At 37.2% G+C, this 19,456-nt stretch overlaps 1 protein-coding gene across 1 annotated transcript in view; it reads right to left on the bottom strand.

The window, feature by feature from the left end:
• The window catches only part of gcn1 (GCN1 activator of EIF2AK4), a 68,205-nt gene that overhangs the window by 42,281 nt on the left and 6,468 nt on the right, over positions 1 to 19,456 (bottom strand). The window contains exons 8-24 of the mRNA XM_016463791.1: positions 18,493 to 18,561; positions 18,300 to 18,408; positions 16,227 to 16,301; positions 16,022 to 16,150; positions 14,680 to 14,730; positions 14,083 to 14,181; positions 13,018 to 13,191; positions 12,781 to 12,933; positions 12,604 to 12,696; positions 12,454 to 12,529; positions 7,862 to 8,021; positions 7,592 to 7,781; positions 7,386 to 7,510; positions 2,847 to 3,025; positions 2,645 to 2,738; positions 1,272 to 1,385; positions 977 to 1,175 (exon numbers count right to left, since the gene is read on the bottom strand). Coding sequence (XP_016319277.1) covers positions 977 to 1,175; positions 1,272 to 1,385; positions 2,645 to 2,738; positions 2,847 to 3,025; positions 7,386 to 7,510; positions 7,592 to 7,781; positions 7,862 to 8,021; positions 12,454 to 12,529; positions 12,604 to 12,696; positions 12,781 to 12,933; positions 13,018 to 13,191; positions 14,083 to 14,181; positions 14,680 to 14,730; positions 16,022 to 16,150; positions 16,227 to 16,301; positions 18,300 to 18,408; positions 18,493 to 18,561 — 2,089 coding nt within the window. The remainder of the gene's footprint in view (positions 1 to 976; positions 1,176 to 1,271; positions 1,386 to 2,644; positions 2,739 to 2,846; positions 3,026 to 7,385; positions 7,511 to 7,591; positions 7,782 to 7,861; positions 8,022 to 12,453; positions 12,530 to 12,603; positions 12,697 to 12,780; positions 12,934 to 13,017; positions 13,192 to 14,082; positions 14,182 to 14,679; positions 14,731 to 16,021; positions 16,151 to 16,226; positions 16,302 to 18,299; positions 18,409 to 18,492; positions 18,562 to 19,456) is intronic.

Here is a 19,456-nt window from a genome sequence, read left to right as displayed (position 1 = left end):
ATTTTATATATTTAAAGCGAGTTTTTTTGGGCAGTGTAGAGTAGGGCTTGTTGTTTGTCATTTCTCCAATTACAAATGCAGACATGGATTTATGTTTACGCGGCGCGATGCAACGCGTAAAAAGACAGTATGAGTCATTATAATCCGTAATTATGTCCCCACTGGATGCAACAAATGCCTTGTTTATAATGGGTTTTAATGTTTTTGTCTCGTCACGCCGGCTGGACAGGGCATCACAGTATGGTGAGGGGCGTAACATTTCCGTCACACGCTTGAGGAATTCGGCCAATCACAACGCACTGGATAGCTGGCCAATCAAACACACCTCGCTTTTCAGACCGATGAGCTTTGTAAAAATTGACGTGTATCAGAAAGGCGGGGCATAGAGGAGAAACAATAATGTACAGTATGTGGAAAATAATGTGTTTTTTGAACCTTAAACCACAAACATTTCATTACACCAAATACACAAAATAATGTTCTTTTTAGCAACATCATATGACCCCCTTAAATTAAATGTTATTTACACAGATGAATATTCAGATGAATTCAGATGAATATAAAATAATACTTTTATTATGTTTTATTTAGACATTTATTTATTATTTAGACAGTATTTATTTCTTTTAGAAATGTAAATTGTTAACTGTTGAAATAAATTTTTTTTAATTTAATTTACACAAATGCATATTCACTTTAAAAATGTCAATTGTTTTAGCAGTTGAGATAATACACTTTTCAAATTTAATAAAATTTTATTTACACAAATGCATATTCACTTGAGCCACAATCACACACTAAACCAAATATACGACATCTGTTATTGATATACGCAAAAACAAAGTTGGGCAGCATTAAATATGTATTTGCATAAAAAAAAAAAAAAATTTATAAGTGAAAACAAGGACAACAAATACAAGTGAAGACATTTAATAAGAGCAAACGGTTATAAACAAACAGGAAAAGGAAGGCATACCCAGGTAGTGCAGTTCTTTAGGCATGAGAGAGACGCCGATGTGCAGGAAGACCTGTTTGACGCGGGGAGCAGCCAGAGGAGACTGAAGGAGGGGCAGAACAACCTGCAGAACTCCAGGAAGATGCATCCAGATCAAAGGAGGACGACGGGCCAGAGCCACCTCCAACAGACCGACCGCACACTGCAGCTCCCCATCCAGCTGAGACAGAACAAGAGAGACAGAGATGCGGCTCAGTCGTTTGTTCACACTGATGGGGGCATCTCAGGTGGTCTTCGGTACCGTATGACCTCTCACCTCCTGCAAACGCTTGCGGATGGCAGACTCATTCTCCAGCTGGTTCTGCATCATCTCCTTCTGCTTGCTGGTCAGCTGGATCTCCTCTTTGATGCCTTTTTTCTTCTTGATCTCCTACAAGACAAACACAAGGGGGAGCTTGTAAACGATGGCAGAGTCTTGTGATTTGAAGGTGTCTTTCTGAGTATCAAGTATGTTTCTGAGTATCTTTTCTTTTTTTTCTTTTCAGTTTAGTTAACTTTAAGGTCTAGCTGTAATATACCATTTTAATTCAGTTCATACAGTCTAATATGGTATTTGCAAGATATATACCAATATTAATTTAGAGATCATGCATTCCAGACAAATGTATTTTCAGGCAACGTGGGCCATCCCTGATTTATCAAAACCCTGTATTTTAATTAGTTTATTAACAAATATTATCAAACTAAAATATTCAGCAACATATTTTGCAGGCCAGGTTTCACAGACAGTGCTTAGATTAAGCCAGGATTAGGACATAGTTCAATTAGGACATTCAAGTAATTTTTATAAACCTGCCTTACAAAAAACAACAAACAACAAAAAACATTACTGGTGTGCATCTTGAGACAAAACAAAGGCATTGATATATTTTAAGAACAATCAGTGCAAGTTTCTTTCAGTTGAAACAGCTCAGACTTACATTTTAGTCTGGGACAAGGCTTAAGCCTTGTCAGTGAAACTGGGGGAATATATCTCAGTTATTAAATATCGTTAATATATTTATAATTTAACATTTTATTTTTTCATCATGATAAACACACCAAATTATTATTAGGATACTTTTTTATATGTAGAAATTATACACAATTGCAAGATGCACAAAAATTGCTGAAATATTTATACTCATTCATTACTATATTTTACTATGACTATTACTATAATGTTTGTTAAGACCCAATATCTAAAAGGGCATTAAGATATCTTTAATACTTCCTGAGTTACAGGCATGCAAAACTTGAAAAGTGTTCCCCATTTTTGAATGGTCACCATTGGCACATAATGCAACAAAGATAGCTAAAGTCAACAGAATTTACTGATGATGCTGCCATCTTTCTGAAGTCATTTTTACCCCCCTGTAATTTGGCTCTGAATCTCAGGTGAAAATTGCCATTTTGACCCCTCTCTACAAAATAGTGGAATACTCAATAAATATTCATCCATGGGATTTCATATTTTGGCTTTCATCACTATACATGTTCATCTTTTTTCAGAAAAAAATATTAGCAAAATCTAAAATTTGAGCCGGGGAAGTTTCTGAAACTTGGTTGATTTGACACAGAATGACCCAGTAGTTAACGACTCGCCTCCTTTTCTATTTGAGCGGATCATTTGTTGTATTTCTCTCTCACCTCTTGAAGCTCCAGTTCAATGATCTGCTCTTTGAAGGAATATGCCTTATTCTCTCTTTTCATGTTGCCTTTCTTTGTGCTCTCCTGCTGAGCGCTGCCAAAAACAAGACAACAACGCTTACTAGAAACTACCCGATCCATGTGATTCTCATTCATTCATCTCAGAATGTGTATTCACTCCACCTTGTTCAGTTGACTTTACCTCATAATGATGCTCTTGTCGTAAAGTTCTCCCTCCGGCGTTTGCATGATGGCATACTCCTGACGCGTCACCTGCCTCAGCGCCGGATTGGACAAGCGCTGGGTCACATAATCCATGACACGCGGCAGCAGTTTGGTGGGAGACAGAAGCGACAGAGAACCGACAGCATTCTGAACAGCCTACGGAGAGAGAGACACACAATGTCAACCATAAACACAACAGAAATCTGTCCGAATCTGAATGTGTGTCCTATTATATCAATCTGACAACACAACGTGACTAGGGTGTAACATGACATATTAAGTTTCAAATGATTACTTCTATGACATATATGGAATCCTGTTTACACCACGGAATAAAAAAAGTGAAAACAGTAATTGCAACTTTTTATCTCACAATTTGGAATTCTTTTCCAAAAAAAAAACAAAAAAAATTGCCAGATATCAACAGAACCTTACTGACTTTCTCACAATTCTGACTTTTTTCTCAGAACTCGCAATTGTTTTTTTTTTTTTACGGAATAAAAAAAAAAAAAGTAACTGTGACTATGTCACAAGAAAGTCACAAAAAAGGCTGAAGTGTGAGATGTAAACTCAAAATTGAGTGATATAAATCAGAATTGAGAGATATAAATTCAGAATTGCAAGATATAAACTCGAATTCTGAGAATGTAAACATGCAATTTTGCATTTACATCTCCCATTTCTGTTTATTTCGGAATTTTGACTTTTTTCTCAGAATTGTGACAAAAAAGTCTGAATTTTGAGAAAAGAACTCACAATTGTGATTTCAAAAAAGTCTGAATTATGAAATAAATAGCTGCAATTATCTTTTTTATTTTTAATCCATGGTGGAAACAAGCTTTCATAGACGTGCTAGCCAGTTAACAAAAAGTACTGTTTATTAACCAGAAAAGAGAAAGAGCTTTGCTAAAAATACAGTGTTTTGTTAGACACAAAATATTTGAAGTATTGCATTTTATTAAATAATGTATTCTAATTTTAGTTAATCAATTTAATTACTATAAAAGCTATATAATAGTTAATTAATAAACATGAAAGCTCAAAAGGGTGAGCTTCCGGGTGGGTTTACCATATTTGATGCGCTATTTGTATGCGCGTTGATCATTGTTTATGTGAATAAAAACAAAATTAAAGATTAAATTAAATGTTAAACTTGAATTTTTGGTGAACTACACACAATATATATTGTCACTGTCTATGACACATATTGTTGCATTTTTGTAGAGTGATATATATCTACAGCTAGGGGTGTGCGATATGACGATTTTTGATCGTGGACGATAAAAATGTCTCCACGATCTACTTTTTAAGAAATATCGTAGTATCGTGCTACAGCGCACATTCTATCAGCTGCAGTTCTGGCGCCTCCGTCTCTATGCTGTACAATGCGACATACATTCACATCTAATTTCATCTCGGCGATAAGAGTTACTCGCACAGGACACCGCACTTATTTGCAATCATAAAAATACATCATTTGCATGTGCTTTAAAGCCTTGCCGATCAAGCATTTCATTCGCACGCACTAAAAAGCCTGTCTAACAGTGCCTGATTACAGAACTAAGCCATCTTTTGTGCTAATATTGTCAAAACACACAAGGTTTACATATAGGCTCAGTTGGTTATGTCTAAAATGAAAGTACACAGTTGAGAGAGAAACGGATGCGTGCCTGTATATTAGATGCTTGCAGGTCTTAAAGGGACAGTATTAAACATGTCATTAAAATCTGTCATTATTTACTCACTCACGTTGTCCCAAATCTGTATTAATTTCTTTCTTGTGCTGAACACAAAAGAAGATATTTTGAAGAATGTGGGTAACCAAACAGTTGCTGGTCCACATCGTATTTGATAGTAGGAAATAAATACTATGCAAGTCACTGTGGACCAGCAACTGTTTGGTTTTCCACATTCTTCAAAATAGCATTTATGTTCAGCAGAAGAAAGAAACTAGGGCTGCATGATAAATTGCATGCGATTGTCATGCACATCTCGTCAGTAAAGCCGGTTCTGTGAACAGTAGTAAATCTCCATCACATGCTTTCAGATGGAGCAGCATTTACTACACAGAGTCGCAGATCACTGACAAGCTACGCAATATCGCGTTCATAATCGAAGGCGATTAATCTGCGAACTCATTCAGGTTTAAAACAACTTTTGAGTAAGTGATGGTATAAAAATAAAACACTATGACAGAATTGACAGACAGACGGTATCAAATTTTCATGTTGCGATTAGTTTTATCACGGTATACGGTATTGTCACGATATTGAAATTTAGTTGCAAAAAAGTGTTGTCATAATACAGTATAACAGGTTTAATAACTTTTTTCTTATAACAAAAATAGCTGAATATTTAAATACAATAAAGCATACACAAAAATGTATAAAGTAAAAAAATTTTACACAGATTAAAGTGCAAAAGAATAAAGACCAACAGGTATCACTTTACAATAAGATCCCATTAGTCAACCTTAATGCATTAACATTCACGAGCAATATCTACATTTGCTACAGAAGTTATTCATCTTTGTTAAAAAATACAACTCTTAGTTCGTTAGCTCATTAAATAACACAGTTGCAACTTTTGATTTTAACCATGTGTTACTAAATATTGGAATTACCTAAGATTAATTAATGTTTAGAAGAATTTTTCATTGGCAGTTTGTTAACTAATTAATTAACAATGTCAACTAATGAAGCCCTAATGTAAAGTGTGACTGAAAAATAAAGTATCAAAACACTTTCAAACATATTCATCTTTGTTAAAAAATACAACTCTTAGTTCGTTAGCTCATTAAATAACACAGTTGCAACTTTTGATTTTAACCATGTGTTACTAAATATTGGAATTACCTAAGATTAATTAATGTTTAGAAGAATTTTTCATTGGCAGTTTGTTAACTAATTAATTAACATAATGTCAACTAATGAAGCCCTAATGTAAAGTGTGACCGAAAAATAAAGTATCAAAACACTTTCAAACAATATCAAGGGCATGTTGTAGTCCAGATTAAAATGTAAAAAAAAAGTGTGAAAATAAGTCTATTAAGACTAAATATTTAAGTACTTGCCGCTGTTATGAACACCACTGCAAATACAAAAATCTGAATGGCTATTTAAACTATTTAAATACGTTTTAGAAAGTAGTGCAGCTGCTTTATTTACAGGGTTTCGGGGGTACCGGCAGCATTTTCTGCAGTTTAGCGCCATCTGCTGTCAGAGAGTGAATGTGCGCTTTATCCAGAGCGTCTCTCACGTGCTCCGCCATGCGTTTCTCATCCGTGCTGGTTTACATGAGAGTGCACATGCGTCTTTCACGCATACAGCTGTGTTGTGCATTGTAATCTGTTGATGGGAAAAATATTCTTAATGCATTCAAAAAATCTGAATAATTTATAATAAATAATTATTCATGGTATTTTGAAGTGCCCACGATAACAATATCGTGCATATTCATTACCGTGATATATGCATTACTGAATACCGGCACATGTCTACAGACAGATGACAGAATTTTTATTTTTGGGTGAACTATTCCTTTAATGTTAATAAAACAACAAAATGCAGAGAAAAATCACTCACTATTCTTGACTGAAAAACTTTAATACAGATGCTTTAATAGGAATCAATCTATATAGTGTTTTATTTTATATTTGTTCATTCAGTTCCTTGAATGCTCCTGCTAAATACACCTATTGTACCTGAAAATAAAGCACTGTTTGTTTTATTTGTATATTATGTGCATTTGTAATGTGTTGTTCTTATTTTTAATAACAAAGATAAAATAATGACAAAGATTTTTATTTTCGCCCACTTTCGCCTAAATATCCACCATTCTTTTTATATTTGTTACTTTGAAAGGCTTTGTCTTTATAATAGGGAAATTCGCTTGCAAAAACGTGCAAAATAGTAAAACCCACATGGCAAAGAATTGTGATAAAATCGTGAATTGTGATATTTCTAAAAAAAAAAACAAAAACTTGCCATATCGCCCACCCCTATCTACAGCACTAAAAATAACACAGTTGGACTGTAAATGCAGCCAGTCAGACCTGATTGTCTGTGTTTGCTTCTAGCAGGCGAGGTAGAACCATCTCCAGGTGTTTATCGATGAATTCAGCAGCGTCCAGCTTCATGGTGGACAGCAGAGAAGGCCACATCTCAGACCTGACGGCCACTGAAAGAGAAAGAGCGAGATTTTGTTCATTTGTAATGTGTTGTTCTTATTTTTAATAACAAAGATAAAATAATGACAAAGATTTTTATTTTCGCCCACTTTCGCCTAAATATCCACCATTCTTTTTATATTTGTTACTTTGAAAGGCTTTGTCTTTATAATAGGGAAATTCGCTTGCAAAAACGTGCAAAATAGTAAAACCCACATGGCAAAGAATTGTGATAAAATCGTGAATTGTGATATTTCTAAAAAAAAAAACAAAAACTTGCCATATCGCCCACCCCTATCTACAGCACTAAAAATAACACAGTTGGACTGTAAATGCAGCCAGTCAGACCTGATTGTCTGTGTTTGCTTCTAGCAGGCGAGGTAGAACCATCTCCAGGTGTTTATCGATGAATTCAGCAGCGTCCAGCTTCATGGTGGACAGCAGAGAAGGCCACATCTCAGACCTGACGGCCACTGAAAGAGAAAGAGCGAGATTAACAGGATTCAGGAGCAGCTGTTGGGATATTCCTGTACGGATGCATCAGAGAGACGGACCGATGGACGGATGATGGGTTACGATGAGAATATCCAGGGCTAGTTTCTCAGTCTCCACCGGGTCGTTCCACTGAGCCGCCACCGAGCAGATCACGCTCAGAGCGTCCAGCAGGATCCGCGGGGTGATGTAAGAGCGTCCGATCTCGGTGAGCTCGCTCGTCTCCGTAAAAACAACATCTGACGGCAGAATCTGATTCAAGAGACGTAAGAGTGAGCACATACAAAACGCACCAGTGTAGAGTAATCGTTCCGTTCCTTGTTATCCCTCACCTTGTGTTTGTTGATGACGACACGCAGTTCTCCCAGAAGGCCGTGGGCCAGGCTGGAGCCGCCCAGCGAGGACAGGAGTTTCTTCATAGTCTGCTGAGCACGCTTACGCACATGCCACAGACGGGAGAGCAGCGCCATCACTGTGGCCTGATGGTACATCCTGAGGACAGCAGACATGTGTTTGAGTCACATGATCACTTCCGCATGTATGAAGTAAAGATTTTGCACTATTGTTGAAAGTCAAAATTTACCCCATTTACTTTCTTAAAGACTATTCCAGGTTTTTTGTGAAAAATATAAGATTGTACATTTTTGTATAGAAATGTAACTTTTCAGCTGTAACGATGGGTTACTTAACATAAACCCGGGTTCTTTGATAACAGAGTGAGGTGTTTCACTATGGGAATCGCTTTAGGCGTGACCAACTGCGGAAGCTCATATGACACCACGTCTGTCTTTGACAGACAGGTCGACCTGTGACCAGGCTCCGCCCCACCTATATCAGTCAGGTCGACCCCAGCCAAAGCCATTATAGAGAGATTTCTTCCCGTACCTGTGCAAGGAGGGAAGTGCTGGTGAAACACCTCACTGTGTTATCAAAGTTTACGTTAAGTAACCCATCATTCTTTTTCTAACTTCGCTCGGTGTTTCACTATGGGAGATATAGACCACTCCCGGATTGCACCCATATCACTGCTATCCAACAAAACAATTGAATGGGCTCCCAGCACTGCATGTGCTAACGATGGCTCAGACACGTCCAGTCCATAAAACCGCACAAAAGTATGTGGCGTAGCCCAACTTGCTGCTGAACAAATATCTTGAACAGAAACTCCCCTGTGTAAGGCCCATGATGTAGCCAACCCCCGAGTGGAGTGGGCTCTCAAGCCCTTAGGCGGTTGAATACCCTTGCAGATATAAGCTAAAGATATAGCATCTATGATCCAATGAGACAGCCGTTGACGAAACAATGGCTTCCCTTTGTTAGGAGTAGCCCACGACACAAACAGCTGGTTTTGAGTCCTAAAGCCTGCTGTTCTCCTCACATACATATGAAGAGCCCGTACCGGACATAATGAATTCAACTTTTGCTCCTCAGGAGAAGAGAACGGAGGAGGGTGAAAAGCTGCAAGTTCAGTAGATGGGCACCTATATGCTGAGTCAACTACCTTAGGCACAAAAGCCGGGTTTGGACGAAAGGAAACCTTAGTGAGCCTTGGAGCGAACTGCAAACATGACGGGCTAACAGACAAAGCCTGTAAGTCACTCACATGCCTAGCTGTTACTAAGGCTATGAGCAGCACCGTCTTAAAAGAGAGATAATTAAGCCCAACTCCCTCCAATGGCTCAAAAGGGTGTTGAGAAAGGGCTTCTAGGACGATGGATAAATCCTATAAAGGAACCATCTGTCTAAATACCGGCCATTTACAGCGTGCCCCTTTCATAAAATGACTTATCAAAGGGTGCTGGCCTGCTGATTTCTTGCCAAAACCTACATGACAAGCTGAAATAGCTGCTAAATACACCTTAATGGTGGAGAAAGCCTTCCCCTTATCTTATTCTATGGTCAGTCGCCGCAGACTGTGTGGCCGCTCCAGAAAGACAAGGGTCCTGCTTGTTAGCCACGCCACTCTCAGCATTCTAAGATTTTCACCGGCAATGATGCACAGTGAGTGCATGTTTGTGGATACGCCAGCGACGTTTGAGCGTGCTTCGGACCCATACACACGATGCACATGGGGTGAGGGTCCCTGCCCGAGATGGTAGCGCCACATGAGGATGGATCAACTCTACAGCATGATTTCTCCATCCAGCTAGGTTCTTCTACAATTACCCCATCAAGTTCAGTCAGAAATCTTGGTGTAATCTTTGATGACCAGCTGACCTTCAAAGACCACATTGCAAAGACTGCTTGATCTTGCACAACATCAGAATGATCAGGCTCTTTCTAACGGAGCATGCAACTTCTTGTCCAGGCCCTTGTCATTTCTAGGCTGGACTACTGCAATGCTCTTCTGGCTGGACTTCCATCAAGCACAATCAAACCTCTACAAATGATTCAGAATGCAGCGGTACGACTGGTCTTCAACGAGCCCAAAAGAGCCCATGTTACACCTCTCTTTATCTCCTTGCACTGGCTTCCGGTTGCGGCTCGCATCAAGTTCAAGACATTGATGCTTGCATATAGAACAGCCACTGGCTCAGCACCCACCTACTTCCACTCACTTTAACGAATCCACATCCCCTCCAGAAGTCTGAGATTCGCTAGTGAGCGACGCCTCGTGGTACCATCACAGAGAGGCTCAAAATCACTTTCCAGAACATTCTCGTTCACCCTTCCTGGCTGGTGGAATGATCTTCCCACCCCTATACGGAATGCTGAATCCCTGACAATTTTCAAGCGACAGCTGAAAACTCATCTCTTTCGACGCTACTTGACTTCATCCTAAATAAAAAAAAAATTAATAAATAACTTTAGTCTTTCTCTTTATTTATTCCTTCCCTTTCTAGCTCGGACTTATTTGAACAAATGCCTGAAACTTGGTATTACGAGCACTTCCTGTGTCTGTTTGCCTCTTTAAGAAGAATCGCTTTATGTATTCCCCAATTGTAAGTTGCTTTGTATAAAAGCGTCTGCAAAATGACTAAATGTAAATGTAATGTAAGGTAATTAAACCTTCTGAAGGCTCGCCTTGATGAGTTAAACCTCTAGTTGACTTAACGTCACCTACCGCAGTAATTTAATACGCAGTAGGCCGATTAGAATAGCTCGCCTTGACGCGGACACTATTCTAATTGTTGGGATATCACTCAACACAATCCCGTCCAACTAACCTCGCGTTCAGTGATGGAGTCCAATGACGGCCCGTCTGTTGAACAGTTTAGCGAAATCAGCAAAGTCAGGATGTGCTGAGAGAGCTTGCTGCAGTCTCCCATGGGAAGAAAGTGAGAATGACTTTGGCAGAGGTGACAAAGACAGACGTGGTGTCATAGGAACTTCCGCAGTTGGTCATTCCCAAAGCGATTCCCATAGTGAAACACCGAGCGAAGTTAGAAAAATAACTTTTAATAACATTATAACATCTCTCTGGAATATTTTTTTTGTGATCAGCAGTGTTGTTATTGTTAACTAAAATAAACTATTGAATTTTTTAAAATAATAACTTTAGTCTTTCTCTTTATTTATTCCTTCCCTTTCTAGCTCGGACTTATTTGAACAAATGCCTGAAACTTGGTATTACGAGCACTTCCTGTGTCTGTTTGCCTCTTTAAGAAGAATCGCTTTATGTATTCCCCAATTGTAAGTTGCTTTGTATAAAAGCGTCTGCAAAATGACTAAATGTAAATGTAATGTAAGGTAATTAAACCTTCTGAAGGCTCGCCTTGATGAGTTAAACCTCTAGTTGACTTAACGTCACCTACCGCAGTAATTTAATACGCAGTAGGCCGATTAGAATAGCTCGCCTTGACGCGGACACTATTCTAATTGTTGGGATATCACTCAACACAATCCCGTCCAACTAACCTCGCGTTCAGTGATGGAGTCCAATGACGGCCCGTCTGTTGAACAGTTTAGCGAAATCAGCAAAGTCAGGATGTGCTGAGAGAGCTTGCTGCAGTCTCCCATGGGAAGAAAGTGAGAATGACTTTGGCAGAGGTGACAAAGACAGACGTGGTGTCATAGGAACTTCCGCAGTTGGTCATTCCCAAAGCGATTCCCATAGTGAAACACCGAGCGAAGTTAGAAAAATAACTTTTAATAACATTATAACATCTCTCTGGAATATTTTTTTTGTGATCAGCAGTGTTGTTATTGTTAACTAAAATAAACTATTGAATTTTTTTAAATTTAAATAAAGCAGAAATAAAATAAAATATAAATATTCTATGAAAATCTTAATTAAAACACAAATTAAAAGACTTACAATGTTGTCGTGGTAACTAACAGAAATAAAACAATTTAAAGCAAATAAAACAATATAAAGCTAAATATAAATATTTTAAAACTTTTAATGATAAAAGCACAGTGAAATTACTAAAAGTGAAAATGTAAAAATAAAAGCTAATTCAAAATATGATATATTAATATTTTGAATTAGCTTTTAATTTTAAATTTTTATATTGTAATAGTATATAAACAATACTGAAATAACACTATTGATTGGTCAATATTTTTGCATAATGAGGCAAAATAAATCAATCAAATGAGCATTTTACATTCATTTGTGTATTAATTTGCATATTCATTTGGTAAGTAGTTGTGTAATAAGTGGCTTAAGTGCATTCTTTAGTTTAAAAAAGTTTTAGGGTGATACAAGATCCCATTAGGCTTTAGTTTGCATATCATAGTCCATTTTTAGTGATCCTAGTGTTGCTCTAAAGTTTCCTAAATTAATATTTTTTATCATTACGAAAATAAATGATTTACAAATGCTTAATTTATATAATTATTGACATTTGTAGCATAAATAAATAAATAAAAAAGTGAATTAGAACATAGGAAATAATATACTGAATTAATAAATTCATAAATACATAATGAAAAATTCTATTCTATTTAAAACATTCCAGGGGAAATTTCAGCAACTCACTGAGACTTGCTGTTGTTAAGTCTTTGAGGCTGATCCAGAAACAGTCTTTCACACAGCAACAGGATGGTGCACAGAGCTGTGGGTACAGGACAGGATTAACGCTGGCCAAAAAAATATACTGCATCTATTCAACAACTGGAGAGTTCTAACCTTCTTCACTGGCCTGAGAGAGGAACTTCTCGGTAGTGAACAGAGGCTTCTTTTCATCTAGTATCAGGTTCCAGAAGGACGCCAGCTTCGCTTCTGAAGACATAGAGGAACATGAAGATAAACGTCTCCAGCATGAGACACAGGAAAACTCTTATCGGTCTCAGTGTGAACGCTCACCGGGCACAGAGTCGAGCACAGACAGCCGACAGAGCAGCACAGAGGCAGCCACGCCTTCAGACAGCAGAGAATGCTGGGTATTCTGGGCAGCAGCTTTCTCCACAGTCTGGATGAGGAGAGGCAGGAAGTCCACAGCCTGATTGAGAGCGTCGCCTGAACAGAGACAAACGCTGTTCATTCTGACTAAACATCAGCAGCAGGAGGATAAATCTGAAGTGTCCCAGCAGCCTGACTGACCTTTGAAAGCCCCGATCAGGGCCTGCAGATACGCGTGGCGCACAGGGGATGTGGACGTCTTGAGGGTGAAGGCTTTTTTAAACCATTCTCTTAACTCTGAAGGCACGTCCACCGTTAAACGGCTCGTCCACTGAGATAAAACAGACACCGCATGCACCAGCGTCCCCTCATGGACTACAAACACACACATACACGAGGAGAGAGAAAAACAATCAGCAGATATTAGGTTTTGTACATGTTTAAGAAATTTAGGACCATTAAAGATTGTTTAATGCACATCAAATTACAAATGTAATATAATTTTGCAAAAAGTAAAAAAATTATATTAAGCCATTACATTAAAAAATTGGTAAAAATAAAAAAAATCTTGATATTTAAAGTTAGGGATTTCCAAACTTTTTTGTCAATATTTGACCTTAAACATTTACTTGAAGTTCTAACGAATTTGTGAGTTATTCAATTTAATAATATTTAATATTATAGTAATATGACATCCAGGTAAACAAATAAAATATTTAATCTTTTTTAGTAAAAGTTTTATTTTGAATGTTTTTACTTTAAAACTATTTATTTGACATGTACATTTGTGCATTTAGCAGGCACTTTTTTTCTAAAAACGGCTAAGAGAGAACAAAAGCTATTCTAGGTTAGGAAGCAAGCTATAGGAGAGGAGTTTTTTTAATGCGAGTAATTTTACATAATTATGATTTTCAGTAAACAAACCCCCTGCTGTTCCCTCACAAATTCCAATTTATGAAAGCAGACTCAAGCATACATGAACGGGCATGAAAAATGCATATTAAAAAAGTAATTTTTTAAAGGGGTCATATGATGCGATTTCAATTTTTCCTTTCTCTTTGGAGTGTTACAAGCTCTTGGTGCATAAAGAAGATCTGTAAGGTTGCAAAGACTAAAGTCTCAAATCCAAAGAGACATTATTTATAAAAGTTAAGAGTCAACCACGCCTACCTAAAACGGCTCGTTCTAACACGCCCCCACATGTCTACGTCACAATGCGGGAAGATTTGCATAAAGCCGACCCATAAAAAACAGTACAGTTCTCACCTTCCTGTTGCAGGTATGGAATGAACATCACAGCCACGCTGGAGCTCAGAGACTGAGAGGAAGAGCCAGAGACGGCATGATGACTGCAACTTCTGATTCCTGTTTCAAAAACACATGTTAACCATGATCAGTAGGATAGCAGGCAGTTACGTGAATGCAAAAGTCTCACAGATTGACGCAGAAGTGAGAATGAGATTTGGGAGCTATGCAAGATGGTATGATTTTCAAACGTAGCATTTAAAAAAGTGGAATGGACAAAAAAAAGGTCTTGATGCACGTTTTTTAAAAGTGGAACTTTTAGCTTGTTCTAAAAATGCAGCGTTCATTTGCGAGATAGCTGTGAAAGATGCAAGATGTGAGTGCAACAGACAAAGATGTAGATTAAGTTTACATAGGAAAATAATTAAGCAGTGCAGTCGCATGCAAAAACACATTTCCTTTAGCAAATTAGCAGTGGTAAAAAGACTTTCAAGATTCAACCCCATAAGATCTGATTTTCTCTAAATACAAAAGAAAAACAGTATGTACAATCATGTACATATTGCCTAAAACAGGCCTACTGAGCATATGAGAGAGACAGAAAGACATAATATTAACCTGACAGAACGCTCATCTTCTGGGCCACAACAGTGAGCTTCCCCTCTGAGCCTGTGCAAAACAAAACAGAAAATTAGCAAAATTCTGCTTTAAATAGTGAGCTGGTTCTGGTTATGTATACGAGATCTCTTGAATTCCTAAACCAATAGTTTTTCATGATTTATCCCATGACATCCAGTCATTCATGAACTCAATAAAATGAATAATTTGTTGTTTATTGGTGTGCTTTTCCATGTATGTCTGGTTTCAAACCTAATAGTTAATATATTGAAATGATTATCATTGTACATTATCTTTGACATGCTCAGTTAAAGAGTTTAAAAGACCACTGTCAGTGAACTGAATTGAGCTGATAATGACATCGACACTGAACTGACTTGAGCTGAATTACAACACTGCATTTTACCATGTTATTACGGTTACTAGTCCTTTTTCATGAAATGTGCACGAGCACTCTGGGGCCGTTACTGGGGATCCCGCTTTACAAGCGCCTCCTGCTGGCAGAGAATGAATTTGCAAATAGAGTTCAAGTCTGTGGGAAACACCGCTTCTGTTATGAATATTATTCAATATTTTAATTTGAATGTCAGATTGAAATGAACATCGCTGTTATTAGAGTAGTTAATCGTTAGCATAAGCGCGGCTAGCGCTAATATAATGAGCATTAGAATTAAGTTTCTTTATTAACTATTTAATGCTCCTATAACTTTTATTAGGGTAAAAAAAAAAAACAGGAGGACATGATGATATTTACTATTTTTACACACCAGAGGCTTTTAAATGAATTGTGAATCTAAAATATGCGTGTTAGAGAATGTACAAATGGTTAACATTGTTTGTGTCATATCAGCCAGAAAAGCAGTTCTGGGCTTTTTTTTGTTTTAGCTAACTTAGTTGTTATTCTTGGCTGAATAACTCTAGAAGGTTTTAAAAGCCCTTTAAAATTAAATATGTACACAGTTTGGATTAAATTAAAGTATAGTCAAATTTTTTTAATTAGCATGTTTTGGTGTTTTGCTTTGGTACCGAATTTGGTACCGAGAACCATGGATTTTCACTGGTATTGGTACCGAATACTGAAATTTTGGTACCGTGACAACACTAGTATGTATCTTTTCAGTGTCAAAATGGATCTGAATATGTTATGAGGGTTAAAGCAAGTTTTACTCCACACTAATCTCTCTAAAACCAACAACTAGCCAATGAAATAAATAAAGCAGAATAAAGCTATACATTTTTAAATTCACAAATGAATTTGCACGCTATTTTATGGCTTTTCAAGTCACAGAAATTGTCATTTTAAAATTCCATGACTGCTGGAACCCTGAAAGCATCCACTGACCTCCAAGGATGCCAAAGAGGTGTTTGACAAGGTCCTGGACGGCGCTGGGGTCACTGCACTGCTGGGCCAGATTCTGGAGGGCTGTAACCGCCTGCTCCATCAGCTCTGGGTTGTTGGCCTTCAACTGACCTAAAAGACATGAAAACCACATTAAACCTGCACACAACACCTCAGACAAACATCAATCATACAGACAAGCACTCACTGGAGATTCCCTTCCCGATGTCCAGCGCGTACTGACTCAGATCAAGAGTGAGAGATGCCAGCATGCAGGAGATCGCTGGAGGAAACAATGACAGAGAGATGGAAATGTGTCTATAAAACATAATATGCCAGGATTCTGGATTGTTGAGAGATTACAAATCAGTGTACACAGTAATAGCAGTAACATTAAAAGTAATAGCTTGTTCATGCTTGGTAGAGAACAAGATTCAAAATGTTTTTTTTTTCATTCACTCATTCATTAATAAACAAATACATACATTCAAAAGCAATCATCAGTGGATTGTCAGAAATATTTTTTGCCAACTACAATTTTATTATATTTTCCCTTTTAAAAAAGTTAAACAGTAACCAGGGTTATTATAGTTAACTAAAATTAAAACTATAAAAAATATTTTCGTCAGTAAAAATAAACATTAATTGAAATAAAGCAAAATATATATAAAAAAGCTATTTTATTTAAGCTCATTTTCATTTAAAGAAAATTTTAATAACTAAAAAGAAAAAAGAAAAAAAACTACATAGACATATTATAAGTGTACAAATAACTAAAATGAAAATAGAAACGAAAAAAAACTATATAGACATATTTAAAAAAAACAGAACATGATAAAAAACAACAAATTTCTTAAAAGTTTAATTAAATTGAAAACAGAAAATATAAAAATGATTAAAGAAGTAGCAGTAGTATAGATTTGAATGCCATGTAAGCATCTTTATGGCAAAAACTGTTGCAAAAATACAATAAAAATAAAAAACCAAGCAAAGAGGAAAAAAACTATTAAGATTATCCAAGATGATAAAAATTCTAAAACCTTTTTGGGTAATATCTTACTAAACAAGATATAGAGGCCGGCCGATTAATCGGTCCGATTTTTGACATTATTTAATTAATCGGCATTGGCTGATTGTGCTGCCAATTAGGCCGATTTATAGACAGGTGCATCAGGCTTATCATATTCATAAGTGCAACCAGTCATTTGCATGTGAAAGTAGAAACACGTATAAATCAGACGAAACTTCTGGGCTGGCTAAAACATGCACGTTAACTTTCCTCATTAAATGTGTCTGTGGGTCCGACAATAGCCTCCACGATGTCATTGCTCGTGAGCTGCAGGCTGTGTAATATGAGTGAACTTTTATTTTTGTTATCACTTAGATTATGGCCATTCGACTTATAGCAGTGTCCAGTGTTTCCAATACATTGATTTATTTGTGGCAGCTTGTTCAATATCAAAACAGACTGCCACAAATAGATTTTCCAAACGGCTTACTTCCTTGAATAAACATGAGCACTGCACGTTTCAAAATTAAAATGCAGCGCGGGTGTTTTTATATGAATGTATCTTTGAAAAGAACCGACCGTCTTCAGAAAAGCTTCGATGTTATTTTCATTTCGTCTTTCCTGTAATGCCTGATAAAAATAGCGTTTGTGAGCACAGAGCTAATTTGATTACAGCCGTTACCGGGGAAACCGCTATATCTCCCGCTCCAACAGCACCTCCTGCTGGCAGAGAATAAATTTTCATTTGCAAGTCTGTGGGAAACACTGGTGTCTGTCAGCAAACGTAAATAAAAAGCATGCTTCAGAAGTGTTTTAAGTTTTGAGTCATGTATTATCACTATGAATTAGGCTACTACCACTATTACTGTCTTGTACCCTGCAATAAACATTTACTCAAACTCTCTTTTATGAGATGAAGGGGGGAAAAAAGAAAAAGAAAATCGGGCAAACATATTGGCCAAAAAAAAATCAGCATCATATATCGGCTGCCCTGATTTCTAAATATCGGCATAGACCAGAGAAAAACCCATATCGGTCGACCTCGAAAACATGTAGAGTTGAGTCTTCACCTTTAAGCAGAAATGCATGAGTCAAATCTACCTCAAAATGTTAATAATAAAGCTCTCAATTACACTAAAATAACACTGACAGCAACATTCTGTCATAATAATTAGTTCTGAGCATCAACAATTGCGCTCTAATGATGATATCATGATGCATCCTGACATAAGCATCATGATGAATGACAGTGTGGTAGTTTGCGTGACTCACTCTGCATGGAGTTCTCCGGGCTGCGCAGCAGAGCTTTCTGTAACGTGGGCAGCAGCTGCTCCTTAAACTCCGCGTGAGACATGTGGCGAAGCATCGAGCCGCTCTTCTCCTGAAAACACACATCCGGCTTTAGGTTTTATGATTTCAGCACTGCAAAGACTAATTATACAACAAAGACACATCAGATTCTCACCAGGATGTGCTGATGCGGTCTGGTCTTACTCATGAGGACCGTCTTCATGTACAGGTCCAAGAAAGCCGCCTGAAACACAATAGCGTTGCTACTCTTAAAACTACATAATACTATAACAACTAATAGTAAACTAATAGTTAAACAATTAAAAATTGTATTAATTCATCAGAATAAAGCTAAAATAAAATAAAACAGAAATAACTTAATCAAAAACAAACTTAAAAATTTATGACATAAATGTTTAAAGTCCCCCTGTAGTGAAAATCAAGTTTTTTATGTTGTTTATTTGTCTATGTGGTGTTTTTAATATGCTTTTAGACAAACCATGTGCCAATCCATTAATCAACACCATTGCTGAGTATTTTCTCCTTAAAACTGTAGTTTCCCAATGGCAGTCCCAGAAATGCGGTTTGAAACAGCCCTCGGTTTGCTACGTCACAATCCAATAACCAATCACGTCCAGGAATCGATTCCTATCACTAGCATTAGTGGTCGACCGATATGTGTTTTTTGACAGCCGACGCAGCATAATTTGAAATCACTAGTTTAAAGTTAGTCGATCGTGCATCTCCAGTCAAGAATAACTCTCCTCCTGTCAGCATTCAATTCGCACGGACCGACCGTCACGCAGAGAACACGCGATCATGCAGGATACACATGCACACTTCACACGATCTCACAGCTGCATTTGACTAAGTTTGTGAAATTAAATGTTCATTATTCATTCAAAGATTTGTTTATATGACAAATAATGCGTATTTGCTGAATGCTGACGGCAAACGAGAAAGTATTATAATGTTTGCCTTTCTATTACTAATAATATAATACTTTGTATACATTTTAATTCCTTTATTTAACCGTCCATATTACGTACTTCTATCCATATTAGACAGAACTAGTGTTGTCAAAAGACCCGGTATTTCGGTACCAAGTCGGTACTAAAAAAATGAAAACGTTACGGTAC

The sequence above is a fragment of the Sinocyclocheilus anshuiensis genome, unplaced genomic scaffold (assembly GCF_001515605.1).
Source record: "Sinocyclocheilus anshuiensis isolate Anshui unplaced genomic scaffold, SAMN03320099.WGS_v1.1 scaffold332, whole genome shotgun sequence".
NCBI lineage: Eukaryota > Metazoa > Chordata > Actinopteri > Cypriniformes > Cyprinidae > Sinocyclocheilus > Sinocyclocheilus anshuiensis.
This window is presented reverse-complemented; position numbering and strand designations above follow the sequence as displayed.